Source organism: Panulirus ornatus, chromosome 50 (genome assembly GCF_036320965.1).
Source record: "Panulirus ornatus isolate Po-2019 chromosome 50, ASM3632096v1, whole genome shotgun sequence".
NCBI lineage: Eukaryota > Metazoa > Arthropoda > Malacostraca > Decapoda > Palinuridae > Panulirus > Panulirus ornatus.
Window position 1 is genome coordinate 29,022,606 of NC_092273.1, and position 12,904 is coordinate 29,035,509.

Below are 12,904 nucleotides of genomic sequence, written 5' to 3' on the forward strand. Positions count from 1 at the left end.
AATTGTGTTATGAGATCTTTAGGGAATGTACAGATTTATGCATTAGATAAATGCTGGTTTTGAAAAATCAGAGTAGACAAGATGCAGCTAACATGTCTTAGGTAAAAGATAAAAGGCTTAGGTATTTATCAGTTTGCATTGTATGGGGAGGAAGTTTTACACATGTGGGGCCCCATCTCTTGAACATTTTCTGCTTTTAATCAGCTTTCTAAATTTTTGTATGCTGCCTGCATAGCCATATTTGTATCCATTTTACCCTGTCTTCCACTCGTTTTATAAATGTACTTCTTCAAATATTTCTTAAAACGTTTTTGCTTGAGTTCATGTTCATGTTCCTACATCTCTCAAAGAATTGTTCACAGTCATCAGGTCACCCCTTATTCCTCCCTATTCTAAGTGCTGGCAAATTTAAGACTCAAGGCTATCCTTGTCACCCATTGCTCTTAATTCAGGTGCCATCTTAACTGCTCTCCACTGAATCTTCTCTGTTAGTGCCTAGTGTTTCTTGAGGTGCACCGGCCAGCATACTCCATTTTTGGCTGTATTTTGAATGTGAACAGTTTGCTGCATATTAACTTATCTATGAACCTTAGTGCATTTGTAATATTTGCTACCAGATGGTTGGCCTCCTTGGCTGTTCCTCGAAAGTTGGACTCTGACAACTAGTTGGAGACAGTGTTGACTCGTAAGTCTCTCGCACACACTGATTCATTCAGTTGATATGCTGCTAGATGAAATTCACGTTGAGGTCTTCTGCACTAACCCCTCCTTACTACTTCACAATTACTTAGGTGAAACTTCATCAGCCATGTATCCGACCTTGGGAGGTGATGCAATCCTCCATGTTTTTCACTTTCCTTATAATGTATGCATCATCTGCAAACTTATTCAGGTAGGAACCATGCCTTGCTTTGTCCAAGAAGAGAAGTGGTTCCTGAACAGAACCCTGTAGCACCTGAGTGGTTTGTTCCCATCCTCTTAAGACAATCATCTCTCCATTGAAGGAGCCTTTTCTTTATTTCTGCTTGGTTTTACAGCTTCTTGATTGATATACCATGTGGTAGAATATCATGTGCTTTCTGGCAACCCAGATGCAAACAGTCCATGAAATCATCCTTTTTGTCTAAAACGGAGCTCACTCTCAGAAATCTAGGAGGTTCATTTCCATGACCTCCTCTCCCTGAAACTGAGCTACCTGATAATGTAGGTGGTCTCCTGTATAGAGAGATTCCCATTTACTTTCAGATTATCTTTTTTAGAACCTTACTCAACACGTTCATAAGTGAAACTGGTCTGTAGTTCAGTTCAGTTCATCCTCCTGGTGTCCTATCTTGTTGACAAATATGATGTTTACCCTTTGCCATTCCCTTGGCACTCTGCTTTTCTCTTGTGACAACTTGAACAGTATTTCAAGAGGTTTTCTTCATCAGGACCATGAGTCCTAGATATCACAGAACTTTCTAAAACCTCCCCATGCCACCTTACTGGTGTTGGGGATATCATGTAATTACCTATTTGTGATTGCCTAATTGTACCCTCTTTTGGGAGGTAATTTTACACTCATGGGGACCCATCTCCCAAACATTCTCTTCTATCTTGAATTTATACAACTAAATTCAAGCAGCAATAAACCTTTGGGTCCTAATGAAGCTGTTTGTGATAGTGTGAGAGAACAGGAACTTATGAACCATTGTGCTAGGAGTAGAAAGACATTTAAAAAAAAAAAATAACACCTTTATGCTGTCTGCATTTACTGTATCTTCATTTATCTTATTCCATTCATCCTCCACTCCTATACTGTAAAAGTACTCCTTTACATCTTAAGTTTTTTGCTTAATTTTCTGTTACTTGTTGCTCTATATCTACATCTCTTGGACTGTGCAATGTTCATTGCATCAATATGTCGTAAAAACTTATAGATTGTGATCAAGTCACTCCTCACTCCTTTCACTTTTCCCCATAAGTTCTTTAGATTGGTGTCACTGTTTTGCCCTCATCTGGACTGTCTCTGTTGGCTCTTTTTGCTTCTTTAATTGTGACCAAACTTTAGAAGTATATACTAGTTTTGGCCTCATTTAGGATATCAACAGCTTCCTAAATATTTCTTTATTCATATGCTTGGAAGCTCTACTGTTATTTGCTAGCAGACGGTTTGTCTTGCTATTCTCTTTATTTGGGACTCTGGTGACAGGCTAGGGACAGTGTCAGTTCCCAAGTCCTTATGTCTTACAGAACTCTGAAGCTTATTTTTTGCTAGATAGTGATCATATTCAGGTCTTTCACTTTGTATCATCCTTTTTACATCTGCTTAGGGTGAATATCATCAACCATATATCATGACAATTGCATCACCTACATACATTTTCAGGTTGGAGTCCATACTTTCAGGCAAATCATTCACATAGATTAGGAAAAATATTGGTGCCAGAGCAGAACCGTATAGCACTTTGCTGGTCACTTCGACCCATTTAGAGAAGGCCCCTTTGACAAACATCCTTTCTTCACTTCCACTGATATAATATTTTGTTCATTGAAGGAATTCCGCTTAATTCCTGCCTGGTGATCCAGCTCCTCAATCAACCTCTCATGTGGTATAATGTCAATTGCTTTGTCACTTCAGATACACGCATTCCACAGCTAATTCTCGTTTAGAAATCTACAAGGTGTATTACACATGACCTTTTCTTGCAGCCATGTTCTCTCATGTAGATAATTTCTCCTTTGTAAAACGTCATCTGTTTGCTCCCTAATCATCTTCTCTGGAACCTTACAGACCTTATTTGTCTGTGAGATTGGTCTGTAGTCCAGTGCCTGTTACTGGTCTCCTTTCTTATAGATAGGTAGGACGTTTGCCCTCCCCCATTCCCATAGCACTCTGCATCTTTCCGATGACATTTTGAACACTATTTCGAGAGGTTCCCTTAGCATATCGCACACATTTTCATCAGGACCATGAGCCTTTTATGTATCAAGACCTTTTAGTACTCTGTTAATGTGTTTGCTAGATATCCAAAAAATTTTCATAAACCTCATCCCCATTCCATCGCACTGGTGTTGGGGCTGTAGTGTTTTTGAATCCATGATTAGCTGCTTTTTAACTGACAGCGACTCTGGATTTTTTCTCCTACCCTGTCCATGATATTCTTTTCAAAGTTTCTTTGTTCTACCTTTCTTATTTTGGTTGGCTTGTTATTTTCTCCATTCTACCTTGCAAATACTGATGGATGGAAATCTCTCTAAATCTTTACTACTACACTTATTGAAGCTTGATTGCTTTTTGACATCTTTGATATTATTAAACCATTTTTATTAAGATTGCACTGGGGATGCCCTCTTCTGGTGGCCTGTTGAGGCACCAAAGGCTAAGAAGTGCCAATTTAGAGTTCACTAATTATGGACTCTATTGTCATGGGCATCCCTTTGAGGGAGTTCCTGGAGGGAATGGATGCCAGAGATTAAGATTTTCTCAGTACTGTCACAAGTCGTCCACAAAATAGATTGACTAAGTCCAAGGGCAAGCTTGATATCAGTTGTTCATTCACCTATAACATTGGAGCATATCCATTCTTACTTCAGTGGCCTCACACTTCTTAGCACCATTGGTACCAGGAGAACTTGGAAGTTTGGTGGCATGATGCATGGGGCAAAATATGTGCAATATACAATATACTGCAGCACAAAATATTGTAGCACTTAGTAACTGTGGGGCATATCCACACCATGTGTACATGTGCTTCTTACACAGTGCTGGTGATGCCACCAAAATGAGCTGCCAGTCCAATCATGACTGTGTTTCTCCAAACTTAAGCCCATGTAAGTGGACTGCACTTGTTAATCTGAAAATGGCATAAATAAAAAATGTGTAAATTGAGAGGTACCAGTACATGCCTCAAGTCAATAAGTGTGTCTGATTTGTCTGGCTTTCATTTTGATGTGATGCGCATGTTCATTTTGGTGTGTACTTGCAACTTCCTGTGGTACTGGCAGGGATAAAATGGCATCTGCTAAATTCCTGTGGTACTGGCAGGGATAAAAAGCATCTGTTGAATGCTTCTATAATTTGAGAGATTCAGAGGATGATCTACCTGTACCTTTAAAACCCACACAATAGAAACTGGCATGGGGGTTTAGTCTGGACTGGACATACATTTGAAAATTCATCCAGCCATGACAAAAAAGGGCCTTCCTGTACATATATTCAGCAGGAACATCAGAATATGCATAAAATGGAACTTATCAAAACTGTGTCCTGTTAAAATTATGAAGTATACAAATGGAAGCATCTTTTGAAATGAATGTAATCAGAGCTGAACTTTTGTTTACAGACTTTTACACTGAACACAATTTGCTAGTATCTGCTAGTGACCATACATGTGACTTTTTAAAAGAAAAAAAATTCCTGATTCTGGAAGAAAACTCATAAAAGGTAATGCTTGTATGTGTATTCTCCACACTTATACATACAGTTTGGCACAAACTTTGTCCACCTCCTCTATACATTTTCAAAGGTGTTGTCGCAGGCATTTTAGTGGTTTGTCATCTCTGTTTTGACTGTGATTACTATTTGCAGACATTTGGACATGGAATTAGCAAGATGCCTGAAGTATTCTAGGGCCATGTTTTGGGTTCATAGGGTCACATGATCTTGATCTTTTAAATGAGGCGAGGCGCTGATGAGGTGTTGCAGGAAACAGCTGCCTAATTGTGCATTCTGAGCACTCAGTGAGTTTAGAATCTCGTGTGTACCCTCATTTTCTTGTTTTCAGGTGAAAATTTAGGCTTTCCATAGAAAGGTAGGAGTCATCTGTCTTAAAGTACAGGTGGAAGAAACACAATAATATCATGAGTCAAAATTTCCAAAATAAAGTGGCAGTCTGGAAGAGTAAAGAAAGAACATCCTTTTCTGATGATAGCCTGACGCACATTGAGTTAGGTTGTGGTGCTCACTACCTTAGAAACATCATAGTGACCAGATGTAAGACTATTTCACCCTGAGAACAGCATATGCTTGTACCCACAGTAATCTTAGCCTTGAATTGCCTTTGAAAATATAGGGGGAATGGACAATATTTTTGTGGGCACTGTAGTTAGATACAATTAAGCATTAAATGTTAAGTAAGATTTTTTTCTAATACTGTTTTTATGCCTGCCTAACTGGTTTTTGATATCTATGCTGGCAACTCTGCTCTTGTACACCTCTCATCCATTTATACTTTCTTTGTAGGTACCACCTATACATCTATCTGTCTTTCTCTTTTTAGCAACTTTCTCATTGGAACACTTACTTTCCTTGCACATACAGCCACCTTCCAACTTCCTCATTCCATGCATTTAACCTATATGCATAAGTGCTATATTTTTTTTATTATACTTTGTCGCTGTCTCCCGCAAGGTAGCGCAAGGAAACAGACGAAAGAAATGGCCCAACCCCCCCCATACACATGTATATACATACGTCCACACACGCAAATATACACACCTACACAGCTTTCCATGGTTTACCCCAGACGCTTCACATGCCTTGATTCAATCCACTGACAGCACGTCAACCCCGGTATACCACATCGCTCCAATTCACTCTATTCCTTGCCCTCCTTTCACCCTCCTGCATGTTCAGGCCCCGATCACACAAAATCTTTTTCACTCCATCTTTCCACCTCCAATTTGGTCTCCCTCTTCTCGTTCCCTCCACCTCCGACACATATATCCTCTTGGTCAATCTTTCCTCACTCATTCTCTCCATGTGCCCAAACCACTTCAAAACACCCTCTTCTGCTCTCTCAACCACGCTCTTTTTATTTCCACACATCTCTCTTACCCTTACGTTACTCACTCGATCAAACCACCTCACACGACACATTGTCCTCAAACATCTCATTTCCAGCACATCCATCCTCCTGTGCACAACTCTATCCATAGCCCACGCCTCGCAACCATACAACATTGTTGGAACCACTATTCCTTCAAACATACCCATTTTTGCTTTCCGAGATAATGTTCTCGACTTCCACACATTCTTCAAGGCCCCCAGAATTTTTGCCCCCTCCCCCACCCTATGATCCACTTCCGCTTCCATGGTTCCATCCGCTGCCAGATCCACTCCCAGATATCTAAAACACTTCACTTCCTCCAGCTTTTCTCCATTCAAACTCACCTCCCAATTGACTTGACCCTCAACCCTACTGTACCTAATAACCTTGCTCTTATTCACATGTACTCTTAACTTTCTTCTTCCACACACTTTACCAAACTCAGTCACCAGCTTCTGCAGTTTCTCACATGAATCAGCCACCAGCGCTGTATCATCAGCGAACAACAACTGACTCACTTCCCAAGCTCTCTCATCCCCAACAGACTTCATACTTGCCCCTCTTTCCAAAACTCTTGCATTTACCTCCCTAACAACCCCATCCATAAACAAATTAAACAACCATGGAGACATCACACACCCCTGCCGCAAACCTACATTCACTGAGAACCAATCACTTTCCTCTCTTCCTACACGTACACATGCCTTACATCCTCGATAAAAACTTTTCACTGCTTCTAACAACTTGCCTCCCACACCATATATTCTTAATACTTTCCACAGAGCATCTCTATCAACTCTATCATATGCCTTCTCCAGATCCATAAATGCTACATACAAATCCATTTGCTTTTCTAAGTATTTCTCACATACATTCTTCAAAGCAAACACCTGATCCACACATCCTCTACCACTTCTGAAACCACACTGCTCTTCCCCAATCTGATGCTCTGTACATGCCTTCACCCTCTCAATCAATACCCTCCCATATAATTTACCAGGAATACTCAACAAACTTATACCTCTGTAATTTGAGCACTCACTCTTATCCCCTTTGCCTTTGTACAATGGCACTATGCACGCATTCCGCCAATCCTCAGGCATCTCACCATGAGTCATACATACATTAAATAACCTTACCAACCAGTCAACAATACAGTCACCCCCTTTTTTTATAAATTCCACTGCAATACCATCCAAACCTGCTGTCTTGCCGGCTTTCATCTTCCGCAAAGCTTTCACTACCTCTTCTCTGTTTACCAAATCATTTTCCCTAACCCTCTCACTTTGCACACCACCTCGACCAAAACACCCTATATCTGCCACTCTATCATCAAACACATTCAACAAACCTTCATAAGTGCTACTTCCTTAAATATCTTCCACCTTTTACGTAATCCCATGGAATTTCTGCTTACAAGCCTCTTTTCCTGTCTTGCTCAGTTTCACCACTTTTATCCCACAAATACCATTTCCTGTTATCCTAAAGCCATTAAAGATTTTCACACTTGCATCAGTGCCCCCCCCCCCCAGCACATTTCACATTCAGCATTTTTCAGTTTGCTTCATTTTGCTATTTTCCAAACATAGTTTCAGTTTCCTTCCTACAGCATCTTCCCTTATAAAGGATATGATTTTTTATGTCATTTAAAGAAGTACTGTAATTGCTCACTCATTTTTATTTCATTACAGGGCGGGTTTGCAAAATGTTATGAACTGACAGATATGAAAACCAAAGAGATATTTGCAGGAAAGATAGTTGCGAAATCCCTACTTGTCAAGCCACATCAGAAGGAGAAGATGTCTCAGGAGATATCAATTCACCGCAGTTTAAGAGATAAACATGTTGTTGGCTTCCATGGATTCTTTGAAGATTCTGATTTTGTGTATATTATACTAGAATTATGCCGAAGAAGGGTAAGTACATACCTGACTGGGTATAAAGCTGTATTTTTGTGTTTTGCCAATATTTTATTTCTTTGTTGGTGGCTGTAGTTACTGATAAAAGTCTACATTTGAGTGAGGTCTTAGTTGAAATATGAAAGAGATGAAGAGAGGGAGAAGTAAGAGAAGGGGGAAAATATTTCAGCAGGTTTGGAGGAAGTGGGAAATCTGCCCTTTAAAAAGGTCCAGATCATGATTGTTAGGAAAGGCATGAGGGAATGAAAAGATTTGAAGTTTTGTAGTGTAGGGAAAGAAACATTACAGTGGCCCAACCTTGAGTTGGCAACAGCTGTTCCATAATCACTCGATACTGTAGCTTAGAGCACTTTCAGGTATAGCTAATGGTGGGGATACACCAGCAGTCAGATCTTGCAAGCAGAAACCAGAGAAATATTTGTAGGCAAGAGAGAGTGACCCATGGCTGTAGAATAGGACAACTTGGTCAAGTTTCAAGGTTGAACTGAAAGAGCTATTATATGGATTTGTTTCAATGTGATTAACTTCAGAAAGTATGTAGAACCAGAATCTCCACAGAGATGAGAACAGTGATCCTACAAGAGTGGATCAGTCCTTTGTATATTGGAGTTTAAAAAGATAATGTATGGCATATGAACATGATTCCCAGTTTTGTTGGGGTAGTCTTTGGTATTTATGTAGTGTGGGGTTTCCATAACAGTTCAGATGTTAGAAGGGTACCATGTATGATTACTGTGATGAGTAATGGAATTACAGATCAGTCAAAAGATATAGGAAAGTTGTGAGAAGTTTTAGAGAGAAAGATGGAAGAGAACTGGGTATAGAAGCATTAAACTCGACCATATTGCATATGTCTCACTGGGAAATCCTGTCTGAGTCTGAGTTCTGTAGAGGAAGTTTTGATGAGATGCAGTTCAAGCAAGAGAGGATTGAATGAATTTGATGGAAGTGGTAGAATGTAATCATTAGCATATGAGTGTATGTGGTTATCAGTATACAAAAAATTGTTGATTAAAAGGAGGAAGAGCTTAGGAAACAGGATGGGACAACCCTAAGGGACACTGCTGATGATAGGGAAAAAAGGTTGATTCTCTGACCAGTATGGAGGTAGATTGGCCAGGGTGGAAGCTTGATAGTAGGGATCAGAATGAGGGAGGAAACTGAAAGAGGAGCTTGAGAAAGAAATACTGTTGCCATACCCTATCAGAAGCTTTTGATATTTCAATGGCTACAAGATGGGATTCCCCTGAGTCTGTCAAAAGATAATGACAAGACATTAGTTTGACAGGAAAAAGTATCCTCTGTAGGTCTTCCCAGCAAAAGCCCTTCAGTACTGGCATCTGGAAGATATTTTAAGCCAGATGGCACAAAGCTTAGAGGTTCTTGGAGTAAATGACAAGAAAGCTGGTATTGGAGCACTGTAAGATCTGTCCCTTCCTTTGAAACAAAATCTTGAGTGAAGATTACATTTTAGAATATGAAATGGGTCAGTGATAACATCATTAGAATATCAGATCTCAGAAAAAAGATATTAGGAGAGGCACTTGATGAGTGGTGTTCAGCATAAGAAAGAGTCATGTTGATAGAATGTTAGAGAGGCAAATGTTGTAGGGGCTGGTAATGCTACTGCCTGAGCTCTACCCCTAGTTGGCAGCAGAGGCTGGTGGGAAGCTAGAGATTCTTAACATCCTGTGATACCAGGGACTAGGCACCACAAGTTCATTAGATTCTACCAACTTTATACTGTAATAAGAATTTAGGAGGAAATAGAGGGGAACAGAACCAATGTGAAGAAAAAAGAAAATAATGAATATGGTAGGTGTATGGTGCATTTAGGGAAAAGATGGTAAGACCAACCTGGTAGCTTAGTTTTAAGTAGACATGATAAGACCAGCATTCCTTACATGGAGGATGTCAGATGGTTTTGGGCATCACTTTAACAATTCCGAGTCAGGATGGTGTCTACAATCTCCTTCCTATAAGGTTTCATTTAAGATAGGTGTGGTAAAGGTGCCAGAGCCTTCCCTCTTGCTGGCATGGGAGTCAGATCACAGTGAGTTAAGTATGGGTGAAGGAATATTCCTTGACTTAGCAAGGGTGTTTCATGGGGGGGGGGGGGGGGCAGTACTCTTTGACCTTCCTTTGTTTTGCTTCATAGTGAGGTAAAAGTGAATGACGTGTATGTACATGAAATATGAAATTTTCTTCATCTGAGGGTATATATGTTTATCATGTGCTGTACACATCATATGTCATACAACATTTTATATACAGTACCTACAAGATGAACAGAATAACTATCCGATGGAACTGTGCTATCACTGTTTTTCTTAGGATTCTAAATATTAGAAATTTAAAGTATGGGTTTTAAGCTGCTCTTTTCTTTAAAAAAAAACATTTTGATATATTTGAATAAGGATTTCTGTTGTAGTTATTTGAATTTTATATTTTGATTTACAGTCATTGATGGAACTGCATAAGCGGCGTAAAGCAATAACAGAACCTGAGACTCGTTACTTCCTGAAGCAGATCCTAAGTGGTGTCAAGCACTTACATGACAGAAAAGTTATTCACCGAGATCTTAAGCTAGGTAATCTCTTCCTCAGTGATGAAATGGAAATCAAAATAGGAGACTTCGGATTAGCTACACGAGTAGATTATGAAGGAGAAAGAAAAAGGTGTGTATTGATATCTTTTAAATCAACAGTTTTCTTTATTAGATTATAGCTCGTATATGAACTTAGTTTTTAAGTTTTATAATGTCATGTACTGTATAATTCTTGAGAAATTATTTGCAGTGCTTAATGGAAAAACACAGGTCTATTTTCATAATGATTTTTTCCGTGTAAAAGATATGTGGGTCTCTGTAAATAGAAGTAAAGATCAAATGCATGAGTGTGGGAATTTTAAATACTTTTCATGCCAGTATCTAGCTGTCAGGTATATAATGTACTGAAACCACAACCTACCATCCACAGTCAAGCCCGAAAGACTGTTCTATGGTTTACCTTGACTACTTCATATTTCTTGAAAGTTTAGTTTAGTATAATCTGAAGCCATCATTGCCCCATCCTTTCGTCTCCCTGGTTCCTATGGCTCCCTAGCTTCTTCCACTTCTGACTCATAGATGGCCTTAGTTGACCTCTTTTGATTTATACTTTTCATTATTATTATTATACTTAATCGCTGTTTCCTGTGTTAACGAGGTAGTGCACATATACATACATATACATTTCAATGTTTTTTTTTTTTTTTTTTTGTCGCTGTCTCCCGCGTTTGCGAGGTAGCGCAAGGAAACAGACGAAAGAAATGGCCCAACCCACCCCCATACACATGTATATACATACGTCCACACACACAAATATACATACCTACACAGCTTTCCATGGTTTACCCCAGACGCTTCACATGCCCTGATTCAACCCACTGACAGCACGTCAACCCCGGTATACCACATCGATCCAATTCACTCTATTCCTTGCGCTCCTTTCACCCTCCTGCATGTTCAGGCCCCGATTACACAAAATCTTTTTCACTCCATCTTTCCACCTCCAATTTGGTCTCCCACTTCTCCTCGTTCCCTCCACCTCTGACACATATATCCTCTTGGTCAATCTTTCCTCACTCATTCTCTCCATGTGCCCAAACCATTTCAAAACACCCTCTTCTGCTCTCTCAACCACGCCCTTTTTATTTCCACACATCTCTCTTACCCTTACGTTACTTACTCGATCAAACCACCTCACACCACACATTGTCCTCAAACATCTCATTTCCAGCACATCCATCCTCCTGCGCACAACTCTATCCATAGCCCACGCCTCGCAACCATACAACATTGTTGGAACCACTATTCCTTCAAACATACCCATTTTTGCTTTCCGAGACAATGTTCTCGACTTCCACACATTCTTCAAGGCTCCCAGAATTTTCGCCCCCTCCCCCACCCTATGATCCACTTCCGCTTCCATGGTTCCATCCGCTGCCAGATCCACTCCCAGATATCTAAAACACTTTACTTCCTCCAGTTTTTCTCCATTCAAACTTACCTCCCAATTAACTTGACCCTCAACCCTACTGTACCTAATAACCTTGCTCTTATTCACATTTACTCTTAACTTTCTTCTTCCACACACTTTACCAAACTCAGTCACCAGCTTCTGCAGTTTCTCACATGAATCAGCCACCAGCGCTGTATCATCAGCGAACAACAACTGACTCACTTCCCAAGCTCTCTCATCCCCAACAGACTTCATACTTGCCCCTCTTTCCAGGACTCTTGCATTTACCTCCCTAACAACCCCATCCATAAACAAATTAAACAACCATGGAGACATCACACACCCCTGCCGCAAACCTACATTCACTGAGAACCAATCACTTTCCTCTCTTCCTACACGTACACATGCCTTACATCCTCGATAAAAACTTTTCACTGCTTCTAACAACTTGCCTCCCACACCATATATTCTTAATACCTTCCACAGAGCATCTCTATCAACTCTATCATATGCCTTCTCCAGATCCATAAATGCTACATACAAATCCATTTGCTTTTCTAAGTATTTCTCACATACATTCTTCAAAGCAAACACCTGATCCACACATCCTCTACCACTTCTGAAACCGCACTGCTCTTCCCCAATCTGATGCTCTGTACATGCCTTCACCCTCTCAATCAATACCCTCCCATATAATTTACCAGGAATACTCAACAAACTTATACCTCTGTAATTTGAGCACTCACTCTTATCCCCTTTGCCTTTGTACAATGGCACTATGCACGCATTCCGCCAATCCTCAGGCACCTCACCATGAGTCATACATACATTAAATAACCTTACCAACCAGTCAACAATACAGTCACCCCCCTTTTTAATAAATTCCACTGCAATACCATCCAAACCTGCTGCCTTGCCGGCTTTCATCTTCCGCAAAGCTTTTACTACCTCTTCTCTGTTTACCAAATCATTTTCCCTAACCCTCTCACTTTGCACACCACCTCGACCAAAACATATACATATACATATACATACACAGACATATACATATATACACAAGTACATATTCACACTTGTTGCCTTCATCCATTCCTGTTACCACCTTGCCACACATGAAATAGCATCTTCCCCCCTTCCAGCAAGGTAGTGCTGGGAAGAGACAAAAAAGGCCACA

General features: G+C 40.1%; 1 protein-coding gene across 1 annotated transcript in view; it reads left to right on the forward strand.

Moving 5' to 3' along the window:
• Window positions 1–12,904, forward strand: part of polo (Serine/threonine-protein kinase polo) — a 387,126-nt gene that overhangs the window by 8,506 nt on the left and 365,716 nt on the right. The window contains exons 2-3 of the mRNA XM_071691591.1: window positions 7,502–7,726; window positions 10,190–10,407. Coding sequence (XP_071547692.1) covers window positions 7,502–7,726; window positions 10,190–10,407 — 443 coding nt within the window. The remainder of the gene's footprint in view (window positions 1–7,501; window positions 7,727–10,189; window positions 10,408–12,904) is intronic.